This window comes from Talpa europaea (assembly GCF_964194135.1).
Source record: "Talpa europaea genome assembly, chromosome: 13".
In the NCBI taxonomy this organism is placed as follows: domain Eukaryota; kingdom Metazoa; phylum Chordata; class Mammalia; order Eulipotyphla; family Talpidae; genus Talpa; species Talpa europaea.
Window position 1 is genome coordinate 13,389,786 of NC_140080.1, and position 19,124 is coordinate 13,408,909.

The 19,124-nt window shown below is 42.4% G+C and overlaps 1 protein-coding gene across 1 annotated transcript in view; it reads left to right on the forward strand.

The window, feature by feature from the left end:
- Nucleotides 1–19,124, forward strand: part of KCNN2 (potassium calcium-activated channel subfamily N member 2) — a gene marked incomplete at both ends in the record, with an annotated part of 135,481 nt that overhangs the window by 42,338 nt on the left and 74,019 nt on the right. The window contains one exon of the mRNA XM_084252331.1: nucleotides 3,373–3,791. Within this exon, the coding sequence (XP_084108457.1) occupies nucleotides 3,373–3,791 (419 nt within the window). The remainder of the gene's footprint in view (nucleotides 1–3,372; nucleotides 3,792–19,124) is intronic.

Consider the following 19,124-nt stretch of genomic DNA (forward strand, 5'->3'; position numbering starts at 1 on the left):
GGGAATTGTAGGGGGACTATAACCAAGATGAAAATGCATGCATTGTGCAAAGATGAAAAATGATGTTATATATATATATATATATAATTAAAATAATAATAATAAATTTAAAAAAAGAAAAAAGAAACTGAGCTGGATCCTTGTGAGTGGCAGCAGATGAAGAGTGTAAGGTGTCCCAGAAACCTCTGGAGAACTGCTTTTAGGAAGGAAGGAGTGATGAATGACAGATGGCTCAAGTGAGGGAAAAACTAAGATGGAAGGCGTGTGTTTCCTAACTAGGCCATCTGCGGTGACTTTGACAAGGGTAGTGTTGGTGGGTTGAGGAAGACAAAAGTCCTGGGGGTGTTGGGGGGTGAAAGCAGAATGAGAACATGAACACCACCCCGGGCAGGCAGAGCCAGCGGGGGTCCTTTCTCGTGTTATTTTGTCTTCAGTGAAAGTAGGCACTTAAACCGGCTTGATCCTCAGCTGATACGACGTTGAGGTCGCGTAGGAAGTGGGTCTAGGTGCAGGAGACCTACATTTAGGGGTAACATGGCTTTAGACAAGAGCAGTAAAAGAGAAGGAAGGCAAGGAGAAGAGGGTGAGATGTAGTTAAGTCTGGCTGGGGGTTACTTTGGGGGCCCAAGAGAGGGCATGTTGAGAGAGAAGGGAGCAGAGGGGTCCCGGAGGAGGAAGAGTGGTTCTGAGCAGGTGGCATGGGGGAGCCACTACAGGGGACACGAAAGGACTCAGCTGAGCGGGTGGCCCCCATCCACCCACAGGTCCCAGGTTGGAAGCCACAGGCCGGCACAGCAGAAAGTCAAGGGGGAGGCCGCTGAGCATGCCGGGGTGATGGGAAAGGGATCTCAGTGACTGCAGAGAGCCCCTGCATTTAGGTGTGAGCAGAGGAGACAGGGAAAGTGGTCTGAAAAGAGAGAGGAGAGGGGGTGAAAGGGGCAATTGCGCCGTGAGTACAGGACGCAGAGCTGGTCCTTGCAGGGGAGACACTGGCATGGGCCTCAAGGGCAGGTGCGTATTCTGCGTCGGGGTGCCCCGGCCTAGAACGGAATCCAGGTGGGGAAAGCCTGGCCAGGAATTCCGCTCAGAATCTGCACCACAGCTTCTGACTGTCAGACTCAGTGATCCTTAGCCTTTGGGGAAGGATTTGATTTTTAGCCAAGTCGTTCCCAGCCAAGTGTGATGAAGAAAGTAGACCATCAAACCGGGTAATACCATTTTAGGTACAAGTGGAGATGAGGTTCTAAATAACAATCGTCCTGATGTGACTGTCCCCCTCTTACGTGACAGTACCCCTTTTTCTTAGGCCTTGGTAGCCGTTCCCAAAGTGAGCAGTGACAGCATGCATAGCCTCTCAAAGTGACGAGATCAAGAGAGACAATCTTTTGGATGCAGATGTCTGAAGAAATTTGGGGGTCACACGCCTTTAGAAATGGGCAGTACTCCATAAATACTCCTGCTGTAAATAGGAGGCTACTGTCATCGTATCTGCACAGTCCTTTGTGTGTCTTTCAAGTCATTTATGCAATGTCGTCCTTAAAATGGTGAGACCCGGCAAAAGTATTTTTAAGGCCGACTTGGCCTGCCTTATTGATGTTCTGTTTCTTCGCTGGAAACTGGGAAATTAGGATTTTTATTATCATTGGTACATGTCAGACACTTCAAGGTCTCCAGATGAAGAGTTCTGTTAAAGGCAGAGGGGCAGCCATTATCTTTCAAAAGCTTCATTTGTTGTCAACATGTTGCTCTGTTTCCGATGAGTCCTCTGAACCTCCATCTCCTTGAGGTACCAGAGTGGCAATTTTGTCCTCCAAAGTAAGACTGACGATAGTGGCTGCTTTGAATGATAGTGTGGAAAGTAGCTATGACTTGAAGAAGCGTTGAGTAGAATGGGGCTGGTAATCCTGTCGTGGGAGAAGGGGGTATGATTTACCGGTTCCAGAGGAGCAGAGGGCCAGCCCTGCCATCTCGGAGACCAGCCCTCAAGCCTGCTTAGCCACCCACTTAAACACACTGTCGTGCCTTATGTTGCTTTCATCTCGTGCTTTCTGTTGAAGTTGGCTGCTTCCCAAATGCAAAGACTGTCTCCCCTTTCTCAGTGGGGTGAGTACCCTTGGCATTCTGGGCAGACAGGTCTTTCTTGTACATGACTCCCAGAAATTCCACTGGTTGGCACCCCTGACTTCTTATCTGTAAATGCCACGAGCCCCCAACAGTCACCATGGCAGTCAGAAGTGTCACCCCAATATCCACATGCCTCTTGTTTGTAGGTGCCCCTGGTGGGCTGGGTTACCAGAAGGTCAAGGAAAAGAGGAAACACTATTCTTTCTAAATCTCTCTCTCTTTCTCTCTGTCATTTCTGTTCTTTTCCTTTTTGATTTTTTTTTTCAATTGTTGTATGAGGAAATGACAACAAGAGCTCAGAGTCTTTGTTGAAGGCTGAAAACAAATGAATAATCCAGGAGAAGACTAAGAGGGGATAGAAGAAAGAGAGAGTGTAGTGAGGAAGCTGGGAGATAGGTTTCTGCACATTTGCATGTGTTCTGTTGTGATTTTCTCACTGAAGCCATGAATCCGATTTCAAGTAAGAACACTCGTGCGTGTGCGCACTGTAGGATCTGACTGATTGCAGGGCACCCTAAATAGATTGCCCAGAGAACACAGTTACAAGTGCCTGCGGATTTAGATCCAGCCCCTGAAAGACAAGAACAGCTTGTTATAAAGCAAGTCCATTTGGATTTCCTCTGGGGGTGGGGCGGTGCCCCACTGCCTGGTCCCGGCTTCCTATTTTCCAATGCTGCAATATAACCCAGGGGCACAGACACCACAATCTAGGCAGTTTTCTGTTTTAACTTTTGTAAATGAAGGTCTCCTGGGATTCCCCTAGTGGCACAGTGGTTGAGTGTTGGGCTGCAAAGCTGCCCACAGCCTTTGCAGCACCAGTTCAATCCCCGGCCACCAGCAAGGGTCCCACATGGCGCGCAGACCTCTCCTGCCGCCCGCTGCTCCCCTCAGCAGTGTACTTCGGTCCTTCTGCCTGCTCTGCTCCCCGCTCTGGCTCTGGTGAATTCTCTCACCCTCCCGCGCTCCTGACTGTACCCAGTGCTTGTATAAATAAATAAATAAATAAATAAATCTTTAAAATAAATAAATAAATAAATGAAAGTCTCCTAGTGTGCCACGACCATGTTCGAAAAATCCAAAAAAGAAAACAAATCCCAGCAAGAGTGTACCTGGCCCACCTTTCAAGGATCTAGCCTTTAGCTTGCTGTGATTGCTGAAAGTCATCTTTCATGTGTTTTAAAAATTTGCACTAACCCTCTTGGACCCTTCCTGCCATACTGAAGCTGATTTTCTACTTTATTTTTTCAGTTGTTCATGGTGGACAATGGAGCAGATGACTGGAGAATAGCCATGACTTACGAGCGTATTTTCTTCATCTGCTTGGAAATACTGGTGTGTGCTATTCACCCCATACCTGGGAATTACACATTCACGTGGACGGCCCGGCTTGCCTTCTCCTATGCCCCATCTACCACCACCGCTGATGTGGATATTATTTTATCTATACCAATGTTCTTAAGACTCTATCTTATTGCCAGAGTCATGCTTTTACATAGCAAACTTTTCACTGATGCCTCTTCTAGAAGCATTGGAGCACTTAATAAGATAAACTTCAATACGCGTTTTGTTATGAAGACTCTAATGACTATCTGCCCGGGAACTGTGCTCTTGGTTTTTAGTATCTCCTTATGGATAATTGCCGCGTGGACTGTGCGAGCTTGTGAAAGGTAAGTTGGTTTCTTTTCCTGAGAACGTTATTTGCCATATGGTCTTCTTGAAGGTGGGAGAAAGAACACCTTTCGGACTCGACACCTGTAATGAGTCACTGTCTCGTAAGGTTTGATCCTTCCCGGGGATGCTTTTAAATGAGGGTGGCAAAGCTTATGGGATTTTTCTGTACAGCAGTACCTTTACATGATGATTTACTTCTCCAACTTGATCGGTTTTCAGTAGAGGCTGCCTTTTAGAATCTTTGTTGAAATTTGGAGACCTCCAAGTCGTGTTGGGGTGTCTCTATTGGAAATGTTAGTTTGATGGAAATACTGAGTCCTTTTGGTGACTCATTGGTTATGTGTTGATTATTTTGGAGACTGAAATCCAATGGGAAGGTGGGGAAGCAAGAGGTCTGCCCTTGAGGCGACTTCTCAGAGTGGTGTGCTGATGGTGATGTCTGCTTATATTGTTTCACATGATTACCTGATAAGGAAGTTACTGGTGTGCATATTTATTGATTTGTCAATAATTAATGAAAAGGGGTACTGTATGTTTTATTGTCTAACATGCTGGTGGTCAGGAGCAAGACTTTCTTAGAATTCAGGAGCTGTTCAGTAAGCCTGACGTTAAATTTGCCATTTAACAAGCAAACAAAAATAGCTTATTACGTAAGCAGGAAGAACTCTGTCATGAGGAGGTGAAACTCATGTGACTTTCATTAACAAAATTCTAGATGGAATCAGAATTAGGCAGGAATGACCTAGAAGGGTCTAGAACTGTGGAATGTTAGGCTGTTGGTCTTGATTTTTATTTTTTAATTATTTTTAACTTAGGTTTTGAAAATCAAAGTAATATAGCCACAATGTTTAATGAAGAAAGATTATCTGTATGGGAATTGTTGCAAAACAAATAGTCACTCTATCCTACCGTTCCTCCAATTCTACTTCCCAGAAACAGTCACTGTGTAATTCTTTTAGACATTCCTTAGGTAATTACTTTCTATGTTTCTGGATGAAATTGTGTACATTCCTACATCTAAACTTTTCTATCTATCTATCTATCTATCTATCTATCTATCTATCTATATATATATAGTTGGAGTGTTAATTTCCTTTCACTGGTCTCACATATAACCCTCATCTCTCTAACCCTAACCCTGCAAAGTCATTTCTATCCCCCCAAAAGTTACATAAAAACCATTCCTCTATATTCCATGTTTATATCATTAGGGGTATGTATATTGCATTTGTAGTTGAACCCCATAGTATATATACTATAATTATTTTGCTTTCTTTTTTCCCTTTGGAATTAATAATTGCCTCATTCTATTTGCTTAGCTTGCTCATTCTTTAATTTGCTGGATTTTCTACCTAATTACCATGAAATTATCCCTAAGTTTTTACATAGTATGTAAGATCCTTTTTCTGTATGATTACTATATATTGGGCAACTGATCAATTTCACCTTAAAGGAATAATCCTTGGGACAGTCTAACCTGCCTAGCCATCAGGTTGGTGATTTCCTTTGCCTTATTTGCATGTACCTTTTTTCTTGAGCCTGTTTCTCCTCCTTTTTTTCATTTCTTTCTTCATTTTGGCAAAATCCACCTTCAAATAACCTTAAGAAAAGACAGTGGGTAAGAGAGATACTTTGCATGTCCTTACAGGAATGGTAGTCTTTATTCTTTTCTCCTGATTAATTGAATGCGAGGCTAGATATAAAACTCTAGATTGGAAATCACTTTCCCCTCCAGAATATTGGGTCTAGCAGTTTGATGCTTTTCATCTTTTTAATCCTTTTTTTCTAGATACTTAGGATCAGTGTTCTAAAATTGCATACAAGGACACAGCTTGGCATGGATTTTTTTAATCTAGTATACAGGAGATTGAATGGGCCTGTTCAATCTTGGAATTAATGTTCTTCAGTTCTTGGGAATTTTCTTGATTTGTTTCATGATTGTTTTTGTTGTTGTTGTTGTTTGACAATAGGCCCTCCTGTAGTATTTCTTTAATTGTCTCACTTTTTTCTATACCCTTGTCCATCTCTGTTTTTGCCCTATGTATGGAAAAGAAGCTCAGTTTTATTCTTTAAACTTTTTTTGTCGGGATTTTTTATTTCTTTTCTCTATGTGTTAGTTTCTGGTATCTCATTTTTGATCACTGAATGCCCATGTTAAAAAATATATATATATAGTACCACATGTATCTTTCATAGAGGTACTCTTTTATTTCTCTGGAGATGTTAACTTGTGAAAGATTTGACCTTTGTATATTTTTGGTTTTCCCAAAGATTTGTTTTTGCGTTTATTTTGGCTTCTATTTAAAAACTTGCCTTAAATATCTATGTAGGCTTGACTGTTTGCCCATACTTAAGAGTGAGGCACTTGAGAGCTGATTGGAAGCTTATCCAATGTGGGTTTCCCTGAATGGTGATTGGGGTGGGGGCGAACCCAGGACTCCTCTTTCAGTTTCTTTACATAATTCCTGTTTTCTCTGAACAATCCAACTGGCCACTGGGAGGTCTTTTCTACTGTCCTGCCAACATGGTAGAAACCTGGGTGACAGTGTTCTGAGAATTCAAAGGTAACATGCAAACATTAATTTTCCTTGTTGCACTATAGTAGACCTGCTCGCTGCAGTGTGTGATACCCATACTCTGACATCTGACCCTCTGTAAACAATAAACTTCCATACTTCTGGTGTACCCTGGCAAAAGACACATCCAGCCTCACAGAGTGAAGAAGGAATCAAGGAGGCTAAATTCTTGTCTGCAGCATTTGAACCTGTCCCATACTCAGACTCTGCCATTGTCTGCAGTCGCAGAGGCATTGATGTCCAGACTCTGGTGGGAACCTGAGGCTGGTTCTTAAGGCAAGCATGTTTGTATGTAGTGTTTTCTTCCACTGCTGTCCTGCAGGTGCCCTTCTCAAGCCAGGTAAGGTAGTTGTCCATTAGCTTTTCAGTTTCTTTCTGCTTTCTTTATGACTGTCTTGTCATTCATGCATGTTGTCTTTGTGGGCTTACCCTGCTTGTTTATATTAAAATCATCATCACCTTATGGGGGCTTGGTGGGAAAGCTGAGACCAACGCGTTTATGGAACCCACCAACTTTTACCATACACTCTGTAGAGTCTAATTTTCAGTATTGTGCTTCTGAACCTTTAGTAGAACTTCCCTCCATAAACTTGGCATATGAGGAATAAAAGTTTTCTTTTTAAAGAAAGGTAGACTCCTTATGGTAGCGCTTTGTTTCCTAGCAATCCTGGTATTTAGAGGCTTATGATATTTTCCGGAGCAGATGCCCCTATAAAGTTCGAAGAATAAATATGGAAAACCTTAGTGGATTCACCTATTTAGTTGATGAAGATTACTCTTACAAGGTATGCATAGCAACCTAACCGTGGGCAGGAAAGCAGCTTCATCATCTGTACAGGTGTAGGGAGGTCCCTGGAGCATCTGCTGCTTCCCAACGGCTCATGAAATCAAATAGCCTCAAACTGTGCATGTGTCATAGATTGCATTTTCAAAAAGTGGTTCCTCTTAACTGCTCTAACCTATTGCCACTAAATACAGAAAGCCTGAGGCTGGCTGGGCCAGGCCTTCTTAGCAGCCCTGAGTTTGTGTGTTTGGGGGTATGCTTAGATGATTAGAAGCACTTAAAGTGAAAACTGTGCATTTAATATCACAAATGAGAGTGTTGCCAGCTATTATGTGAAGGAACAGATCCCTGGCATGGTGGGTCGGGAGGAAGACCAGACTGGGTTGGGACCCCGAGTTAGTCCTACTCACGCAGTTCATGCCAGCCTGCTCTTATCATTTTGCTGTTGTCTCTTCATTTACACACTGAACTGATGGACAAGCTTTCCCCCTCCAAAGGTAACATTTTACACTTGTACAAATGTGTAAAAGAAAAAAACCCAGCATTTTCCTATTTGATTTTTCATTAGATTTCTTATTTTGCTGCACATAATGTCCAGATTGTGACTATAAGATGCAAAGATGTAAAAAGATTTTCTTTTTCACAGGGTTGGGAATTTTGAACGTGATGTCAGCTGCATCTCTTCTTTCTTTGGATATTTCTTTTCTCGCCCCCTGCCTGTTCTGTGACTTCCTAAACACTTAAAGTGACACTTGGTTGGGATTTGGATTCAAATGAATTCCCACCAACTCCCTCTTTGGTCTCTCCTTACTAAAGGGAGTTTTACCCCTGATGGAAATTTTCTTCTTTGTTAATGGAAAGTCTAAGAATATTTTGAGAGGGAAAGCTTTTGAGAAAGAGGGACGCAGATGACCTTCTGGAAAAACTTGTCCTGCCAGCTTATCCCCCTCCTTGCACTGATCATAGCACATCCACAGGTTTCTGGAAAATGGCCTCCACTAGTGAGGGCATCCCAAAGGAGGCATCTATCCCTGGTCATCTTACTTTCCCTGGCTGAGCACACTTGTGGTTTCCCTGTAGGTAATAGAAATTTCTTTCCCTATTCCACCCTCCTGCCCTCTCTCCCTTCCCCCCACTTCCTTCCCTTTTTGGGGGGAGTGAATGATAGGAGGAAGCAGAGTGGACAGTATCTGGCCTTATTTCTGTGACCTACGCTAGTCAGGGGGAGGTTTTCCCAGAACAGACCATGGTGTCCCTTTTCTCTCTGGTTCTGGTCCAGCCTTGTGTTAAGGTCGATCTAAGTCCTGGAAAGATCTCTCTTCTGAAGTAGTGTGGGAAGTGTGGCCTGGTGCTGTTAAGCTTTCTGTTCAGGGCTGCCTGCACCATGGCATTTAATCAAATCTATCAGGAGAAACTTCAGAGCCTTTTCTGTCTTAGAAGGATCTGGGATCACAGATCCTTGGGATCACAGAAACTAAGAATTATCCTCATACCTTTTGAGCCTCCCTGGTTTGTAGAGGGACCATAGGCAGCTGTTCTCCCCAGAGTGTTAACCTCAACACTTTCTGAGGGAGGTTAGGTGAGGACCAGCAGTTGGGCTAGTGCTATGCCACAAAGAACAGCATGAACTTTGTGTTTCTTTTTTGATCTAAGGATTCTCCAGCATTGACTACGTGAATGTGCACTGGGGATATCCAAGAGTATTTATGTGACCATGTCTTCTGGGAAACACAGTTGAAAATGGTAGCACTGATGCTTGGGGATAAAAAGGGATCGCAGCTTTCTGCACAATTTGAGCATTTAAAGAAATATTCTCTTGCTCACTGTGTTGTGTTCCTTTCTGCTACAAGTTTTGTCAGGTGCGAGAAGGGCTCCAGATTGGGATGGAGAGAAGAAAGGAGGGGGAAAGTTGAGTTGGGTTTTTGATGCCAGAGTGACCAGTCTGAAGAGCAGGTGCTGTTGGAAGCTGGGATGAACTGGAAATGCTGGTTCTGTTCCTGTCTCTGGAAAGAACTATTCAGTTAATATGGTAGTGGCCCAGTAAACTTCCTTTTCTTATTTATCTTATTGCTCTAGCTGTAAGAGCTCTGAAGTATGCATTAGCTAGTATTCATTAGTTACAAGAAAAATTTCTCTTCTGTTCCCTACTCTGTCTCTGGTGAATCCTTTCAACACCCCCCCCCACCTCTGACTTATACCCCAGTTCTTCTATGCATGAGTAAATAAATATAAATCTTTCTTTAAAATGGTAGTTTAAGAAGGTTTTGCTTTCTTTCCAGAGGAGACATTAGAGAAGTGAATTATTATTTTGAATAGCTTTTAATAATCTCAACTGTACTTTAAATGTATCAAGAATACATACAGTGTTGTAAACCAGTATTACCTCAATAATAATTTTTTTTAATAGAGGCATGTTTTATTTATTCATTTATTTGTTTGTTTGTTTTGTTTATACATGCACTGGGCACAGTCAGAAGCGCGGGAGGGTGAGAGAATTCACCAGAGCCAGAGCGGGGAGCAGAGCAGGCAGAAGGACCGAAGTACACTGCTGAGGGGAGCAGCGGGCGGCAGGAGAGGTCTGCGCGCCATGTGGGACCCTCCTCCGGTGGCCGGGGAGCAGCCGGGGATCAAACCGGCGCTGCAGAGGCTGCGGGCAGCTTCGCAACCCAGCGCTCAACTGCTGCGCCACCAGGGAGGCCCCTCAATAATAATTTTTTTGCTAGAAAAAATAGATTCTATCATTAAAAACTAGCAGTTTGCTATTTATTTTCCAAATTCTCAAAGACAACCTGAGGAATAGACCTCACCTTCAGTTGTGTTTAGAATCTACTCTTCAGTGTCAGAAAATTATGTTTTATTTCTTCATTAGTCAAATGAGACTTTAATTGTGTCTTACAATACATTTTTTTTAAAAAAATTGCCTGAAAGATGATTTCTACAGTGCAGTTGAAACTCCCTTTATTACTACATAGTCTATCATGGAGTATTATAATCAAATCATACCCCGTAATAAAACTATGTACATCATAAATTTTGTGGAAAATAGCTGCTCTTAGCATAAGGATTGGCTATATCTTGTGACCTCGGGTTGGCGGAGCAGTTGCTAAGGAAAGCCCTTGCTGGCTGAGAATACTTTGTAACTACATAGGTTTCCATCCTTTTAGCATCATTTAATGGAGGACTTATGTAGAGTTCCACTCTATTTTCAACATGGGTCCTGGATAGCATCTCAATCTTGGTCATAGTATGGCATAATGAATATATTTATTGCTGAGAACCAGTAAAACCAAGTATAGAAAGGCAGTTGTTTTGTCCAAGAAATTCAGCTTTCCAGTGGTTACCATTCTTTTTTTGTTTCTATTTACTGTTTCATGGAGTGAAAATCTCATTATAAAATGAAATCATGTGATCCTGAAGATATGAATAACAAGAGAAATTAGGTACCTAGATGATTGTCCTTTTACAATTCTGTTTTTAGAATTATCAATAAAAATGGCAAGAAATAGGGCCTCCCCGCTGGCGCAGCGGTTGAGCGCTGGGTTGCGAAGCTGCCCGCGGCCTCTGCGGCGCCGGTTCGATCCCCGGCTGCTCCCCGGCCATCGGAGGAGGGTCCCACATGGTGCGCAGACCTCTCCTGCCGCCCGCTGCTCCCCTCAGCAGTGTACTTCGTCCTTCTGCCTGCTCTGCTCCCCGCTCTGGCTCTGGGGAATCCTCTCACCCTCCCACGCTTCTGACTGTACCCAGTGCTTGTATAAATAAATAAATAAATAAATAAATAAATAAATAAATAAATAAATAAAAATTAATCTTAAAAAAATATATAAAAAAAAAATGGCAAGAAATAATTCTGAAACCAGAATGCCAGGTATGACTAGACACAAAGTGAAGAATATAAGACCAGGCCTGGCATCTGAGACTATCATTTAGAAAAGCATCTGTGTTTCACAGTTATGCCTATCTGTTCCTTTTTGAGGTGACATTAAATTTCACATACATTTGTATATCTGTACATACAAAACTATTTCACAAACATGTAGAACAGCTATAGTGTCATATAGCATTCACATATTTTGAAAAAAAAGAATAAGTAAAAGGGTAATATAATTTATTTCATATCGTCATTCCTAAACACGTATTTTCATTTCTTTTGTTGTGCTGTGAACTTGGAGATCATTGTACACCTCCAACAATATATTCATCAATGATTGTTCACTTCTTAAGAGCTCACTCTAAGACATCACACACACACACACACACACACACACACAGACACACACAGAGACACAGCTAAGTAACAAGTCATGTGTTACTCAACTCCTTTACTTAGAGCCACTTTAAATACATTTAAAAAAATTTCTATCCCTTTTCATTAATGAAGTACCATTGTTTGACATCCTTGTGGATATTTTGACAATATAGGATTTCTTCCCTCAGGTGTGGTCCCCATATCTCTCCCACCACCAAAGCACTCATAGTTCTTCACCACAGTTCATTGACTGCCCCCACTGCTTTGTCCTCACCACTCCCCTGTGGTGCCTCCCACCTATGGTCAGTTTTAAAGGGTTGGTTTTAAAGTTTGTCTTTGTCTGACCCTTTGTTTGGTTTCTCTGTATTCCACATATAAAGAACACCTTCTGGTATTTATCTTTCTCCTTTTGACTTCTTTTGCTTAGCATAACCCCTTCCAGTTCCATGTTGCCCCAAATACCATGAGCTTATCTTTTTTGATTGCTGAGTAGTATTTCATTGTGTGTGTGTGTATATTTGTGTGTCTATATCTCATATTTTCTTAATTCATTCATCTGTTTGGGGCCATTTAGGTTGTCTCCATATCTTGGCTATTGTAAATAATGCAGCAATAAACAGGAGTGCAGGTTTCCTTTTGAATCAGTGTTTTTTGTGTCCTTTGGGTAGATTCCTAGGAATTGCTGGATCATATGGCAGATTTATTTTCAGTCTTTTGAGGAACCTCCACACAGCTTCCCATAGGGGCTGGACGAGCCCCACCAACAAACAGTATGAGAGGGTTCCTTTTTCCCCTCAACTGGTATTTACCTTTTTGTATCTAGCTACTAGTCAGACCATTGTGACAGCCCCTGTATAGGGCATGGTTCTAAATGAAACTGAACATTTAAGTGTCAACATGGACTAAGTGGTTTAGAATGCTTAAATGATTTGCTCCCTAATCTTCAAGTTTCTCATTTCAAAAAGTTTTGGTTGTTTTTTTTTTAAGGTGCCATCAGCCAGTTTTGCAAGGAGGAAGAGATGGATAGAATCCAAAAGTCTCATTTGTTTCTGCATAATTTAATTATTCACGGAGGACCTGCTATAGGAGAATGTGAAGAGTGGCCTCTTAGATTTAAAGCTCTTACTTGTTCTCTTGATCTGCCATCCATGACTTTATTTCACATTTTCAGGAGACCCAGTCCAAGGCAGCCTCCTTTTTAAGCCTTGGCCATCAGAGATGATTTTTTTTTTTTCCTGTTGATGTACTTAAATTTGAAACATGCTACTTGTGATCAAATTTCTTCAGTAGTTGTACAAGTGGTCATAAAATATGCATGGCAGTGCTCAGAACATCCTGCCTCTGATTTATTAGAGTATACTGGGTAATTAGATTATTTCTTACCACTTCAAGTTTCAGCTGTTGCTAAGTAAACTGAGCATTTCATCAATGGATTTGTAATTTGTGGTTGATGGCAATGTAATACTTGGTAAACTTACACTTCCAGGGTCTGATTCATACATCCGGATATAGCGTTTTCAGGCTCATAAATGAGTCACAACTTTAAAATGGACCCTTTCAAGTTATAAACATCAGCAGTTCGAGAGCATTCAGCACACATCTGTGACTTGCTGAGCATCGGCGCCCAGTAGAATGTTTGCCAAATAAATTGGTCATTGAAGTCTTCAAGAAAAGCCAATATTCTCCAGTTCAGTTTATTCTTCATTCCTGCATAGATGGGGTTTGTTTTTTGAGTCTGTCTTCTGAGAGAACATTGAAGCTTAATATCTGTTGGCAAGGTGCTTTGACATCCTGATCTGAAAAATGCAGCTTGAAAAATACCAGTAGTGATTATATTCAAGCAGACGAGAAGGAAGAGCCTAACAGTCCAGAAATGCAACCTCACTGGCCCAGTAATCAGTTTCTTACACCTCCCCATCCTGATGCCGTGCTGATGGAGAAGTCTTGTGGAATACGGGGCCTGAGTCTTTGGTCTTTCAACACCCCATGGAGCATCTCAGGCTGGGTGCAGGCATGGCCTGTGCACACTACCCTTCCAGTTCAGCTTTAGAGCCTCTGTGCTGGACAGAAAGAAAGAGCATAAAGGCTAAATGTAGCTGTTTGACAGTCAAACTCTTGTCATTAAGAAAATTAATATGTTTCTTAAATATACATGGGCTTTGGTTGGGGAAAATGCAAGCGTGCCTTACTTGCCTGCAGCATTTTCTAAATTCTGTTTCTTTTTTAAGATTTATTTATTTATTTATACAAGCACTGGATACAGTCAGAAGCGCGGGAGGGTGAGAGAATTCATCAGAGCCAGAGGGGGAAACAGAACAGGCAGACCCATGATATACACTGCTGAGGGGAGCAGCGGGCGCAACAGGAGAGGTCTGTGAGCCATGTGGGACTCTCATCCCGTGGCCAGGGATCGAACCAGCACTGCAGACGCTGCGGGCAGCTTCGCAGGCCAGCGCTCAACCGCTGTGCCACCAGGGGAGGCCCTCTACATTCTGTTTCTTTTGGAAGTTCATCTCCTTTATTTTTAATATCAGCTGTTTGCAAAATAGCATTAAAAGAGAGAAATTCCAGACAAAATGCTTTTTTTCATGCCATAAAATGGACAGATTTTGAACATTCACTGAGTTGGGGCAAATCACTTTCAATTATGTTAAATGTTGACGACCTGTGTACATGTGAATGGGCCTGCTTCGTGCTGCAAGACTTCAACTAGGAAACTGAACGAGGTGGAGTTCAGACCTGAAGCCTAGAGCTGGCACTGGAGTAGAGAGCATGTGCTGTTGGGAGGACAGCTGTTTGGCTTGGCCCCCCTGGGGAGGACTGGATGAGCTACTTCTGCCCCTGCCACCCCTCGGGTGGAGCAGTTTTTAGTCTCTGTATGCTTCCTGAGGCCCTGCGGAGGGGGTGTGAATCCTTGAACTCTCCCACTCTGCCAGTTCCAACCCTGTTCTGTCCCTGATTCAAAAGCTCATGGATTAATAAATAGGCTGATCACTGCCAAATTCCTAGGGATATTGGAAAAGGCCCAGTCGTGTGATATTTAAACCGAGGATCGTGGTGAAGTCGATGCCAGTCCAAGCACATGGTCATTATTCAATAAATGTTTGATGACGAAGTAAAGGACTCGAACAACTTCACACAGAGTTTCACCATCATTTTTTGGCTCAAGTCTTAAAACAGGAGTCTCGTCCTTGTAGGATTTCCTTTTTGAACCACTTTATTGGGGTATAATTTACATAGTTGTTTTACATGCACAATTCAGTGGCTTTTGTAAGTGTCTACAGCTGTGCAGTTATTACTACTGAGTTTGAAAGAGCCCTATAACCCCCAAAAGATCTCTGGTCCCCATGAACATTAATTCCCTGGGGACTTTTAACATGCTGACTGGCTGCACATATTTGCTTTGCTGAGCCTTTCTTCCAAATGGAATCAGCTAATATAGCCATTAGCACCTGGCTTCTTTTACTTAGCTTAAATATCTTGATGTTCACCCATGTTGCAGGATTATCGTCACGAGTCCTAATTTTATTGATGAATGGTGCCGTTATCAGGATGTGCACTGTTATGTTCATCCATTCACCAAATGATGTACATTTAGCTCTTCTGCTTTGGCTTTTTTGTACTTGGGTACAGAAATCTGTATGAAATGTTCTTGTTTCTGCAAGGTAGATGTCTTGAGGGAGTCCTCTATTAGATACACCACCAACCATAGCAATATATGAGGGGGCCTTTCTTCTTTAAATTTATTTTATTTCTTGTTAAATTTATTTTTTTACATCACTGTTAATTTTTGGACAGTATTTGATTTCTCCCCTCAGGTGTAGTTCCTGTAGTTCTTCCACCACCACAGCACCTGTGATCCATCACCACAGTCCCATGTGCTCTTCCCTCCCTTGTTTTTACACCCCTCCCTCTCCCTCTCTTGCAGTAGGCCTCAGATCTGTGGTCAGCTTGTGAGTTTTGTCTTTTTATCTTGACCTTTTATTTGGTTTCTCTGTAGTCCACCTATAAATGAAAACATGGGATATTTATCTTTTTCCTCTGACTTACTTTGCTTAATATCATCCCTTCCAGCTCCATCCATGTTGTTGCAAATAGCATGAGTTTATCTTCTGTGATCGCTGAGTAGCGTTCCATTGTGTATAGACACCACATCGTCATTCATTCACCTGTGTTGGGGCATTTAGGTTGTTTCCATAGCTTACCGATTGTAAATAGGGCTGTGGTAAACAGATAATTTCCTTTCAAATTAATGTTTTTGTGTTCTTTGAGTAGATTCCTATGAGTGGAATGGCTGCATCATATGGTAGATCCATTTTTAGTGTTTTAAGGAAGATGGTTACATTCTTATCACATTCTTGATAACACTGTCTGATAGAAGGGTGTGTGTGTGTGTGTCCATCTTCTGAGAGACATATAAACCCATATATGGTTATATCACATTATGAATCTATCTGATTATATTATATATTTAAGATTACATAAATATGACTATATGTTATAATCATTCTGGTGAGTCTATGTGGTATTTCATCATGGCTGTAATTTATAATTCTCTAGTGACTAATGATAGAGAATACCTTTTCATGTGCTTGCATATCTTCTTTGACAAAATATCTACTTGTATTGTCCATTTCAAAGTAAGGTCTTTTTTAAATTCTAAGAGTTCTTTGTAAATTTTGGTTCCCAGTTCTTTCTATGGTTGCATATCTGTGAGTTGCAAATATTTTCATTCTTGTCTTTTTTGAACCTGTTGGTTCCATGTGGTTCTGACTTCCCCTTAATCAGCCTGGACTTACTATCCAGAGCCACCCAGTAAAAAAAGCCAGTCCAGGGCCTCCCCGGTGGCGCAGCGGTTGAGTGCTGGGTTGCGAAGCTGCCCGCGGCCTCTGCGGCGCCGGTTCGATCCCCGGCTGCTCCCCGGCCACCGGAGGAGGGTCCCACATGGCGCGCAGACCTCTCCTGCCGCCCGCTGCTCCCCTCAGCAGTGTCCTTCGGTCCTTCTGCCTGCTCTGCTCCCCGCTCTGGCTCTGGTGAATTCTCTCACCCTCCCCCGCTTCTGACTGTACCCAGTGCATGTATAAACAAAACAAACAAACAAACCAGCAAAACAAATAAATAAAGCATGCCTCTATTAAAAAAAAAAAAAAAATCTTCTTAAAAAAAAAAAAAAAAAAAAAGCCAGTCCATGTAATGTGAGTCCTATGACTTTCTTGTTAACTTTTCTTCTTTCAAAGAGGGAATTTTGCTGGATATTTTCAGCCCATCCAACTGGACCTGGACAGTCTGTTGTGTTCATCTTAATTTCCTCCTTGCTATCCTCATCCTACCCCGGAATCTTGCTTTTCTAGTAATGAGAGGAAGGACCGGGGAGATTGTTTTTCCAAACCTTAGAAAAATCCTTGTAGTTCTTGCATTGCTTTGAAGGCCATAGTAGCAAGGAAAACTGCAGTCCAGAGGACACTTGTATTTTTTCACTTAGGGTGAAGATGCTTCTGACTTTCTTCCAATGGAAATATTCAAAAGTCTTGATTTTCTTTTTTTCTTCCATCTAAGGCTGTAATTGTTTAGATGGATCCACAACTTTCTTCACGACACAGGGCAAATATCTGTAATATGTCCAGCCCCATTTTAGGGATATAGCTAGAGGTTGTTCAGAACCAAGCTCCTGCCTCCCTTTATGTGACCTTGCTGGATTTTATGGCACTTGTCAGTCATGCATTTGGCAGGGAGGTGCTCTCCCCAGGCCTGCCCCCCAGATGACCCTTGGGACTACGCTTCATAGCTTGTGTCCAGTGACAGAAGACAAGGCTCAGGGACATGCTGCTGGTACCTCATGTTCTGTCCTCCACAGTGGCTCAGGGGCGAGAGACTTGAGTGACTGCTGCTCATTATCTTTCCAAGCAGGTCTCCGCTCATAGATGTAGGGTTCTAAAAGCTTTCTGTGTGACATGAAATATATCATGTCAGTTTATTGTATTTGATGTTCCAGAAGAAGCAGGTACAACTTAAAAAGATTTTTAAAAACATGTTGGCATTGTAGTTTTAGAAGCTCTTAGGCAAGTTGAACCTGTAGTTGATAAACGTGGATGCCACAGACTGTTCAGGTCAAGTTGGGTGGGCTGAAAATATGTTTTGTCAGTGATGATGGTTAAAAAGTTAAACTGGGTGACTTTTTTTTGGTTTAAAACAACATTTGCAGTATCTCATATGTTGAGTATATTAGTGATTATGAGTTCTCTTGTTTTGGAACTCAACCAGGCCTATAATGGAGTCTATGGAGAATGATCCTGAGTTTCCACCTTTATTTTGGGGTCCCTTTATGTTTCTGTCCCTGAGGGTACAGCATCACCAAATGAAGCGTCCTGTGCCGAGAGACCAACTGTGGCCAGCAGTCATGATTCACTTAGTGACAGCCTGTCCTTACAATACCTGGCTCACCTTGTGTCTGGAAATGGGTGAGTATTCCCAGACTTTCTGCCGTCAGGATGGTAGACAGTCTGAACCTGTGTTTGTGCCATTGAGTAACATGTTTTGATTTTATTTAAATGAGTTCTAAGGAGTTTGTGGGTATGGGTGATATCAGAGGCCACTCCGTCAAGTTTTATACTCCTCATTAAATGCTCTCCATTTCTGATGTAGCATGCTGGTAGCCTTTACTCTTTTCAGCCACCACCCTCCTACGTACCCTATGGACCTCTGTTCTTTCAGTTCTACCAAGACCATTACCATTTCTCATATGGGGTAGGGCTTGGGGTGGGTAGGTATGTGGTGATGGATGGTTGGCAAAAGGAATGAAGGAAATTTGGTGTCGTCTGGAGAAAAACCAGGAAGGCAATTAGAGTAGAAGTTACTGGCATGATAAGCTCAAAATTTTTATCTGATCCTGAGTTTGGTTAGATGAGTTCTCCCTCCAGTTCAAAGATATTCTTTGAGTACCTATGGCATTTGATATCCTGTGTGTGAGCACCCCACTTGAATGAAACTCCTTGAGTAGAAAGGCCATATTTAGCAGCATCTTGATCCCTGCAGAGGCCAGAGCTCTTTCATATCTGGGTCACATGTGTGTGACTTCATGTATTAAAGTAATCCCCAGGGTCATTAGAAAGAGCACCACGGATAAGGTACAGTGTGTGTTAAATGTGGAACAAATTCTTCATCTTTATCATCATCTAGAAAGGGAGTCATTTGCAAATAATTAGAATTTTACTATTTAGTAAGCTAACAAAGGTTAAGGACGGCCTCTGTTAACTTAAAATTTCCTGGAAGCAGCAGCAAAAGTAGCACTTGGCTGAGTTTTCAAAAACTGCAGACACATTGGTCTTGGAAATCTGAAGGCTTCACTAGGTGCTAGGCCAGGCAGCAGAAGGCTCACAGGAATGTGACAGGCGAGGGACAGCTCCCACCAAACCCCTGTCCGAGTTCAGCCTGCAAGTGTGGGTTACCTCTGTCAAGCACCCAGACTTCTGACAGAGCTCCCTGGTCTTCTCTCTTGGGCTCCAGTGGACTCTCACTAACCATGTGGCTACAAAGCGGGGCCAGAAGGAGACCCCCTCTGCTGGCGTTGGTAACAAGGGTTCCACAGTACAGAGAAGCTTGCAGCGAGAGGACAGCAGTGCCCTGGAACCTCCTTCCAGCTTTCCTTTCCTGAAAGTTGGGGTTCACAGATCCCTGCTCTCATCCCCCCTGCCACTCAGCCTAGTTCCTGGTGTGCTTCTAAATT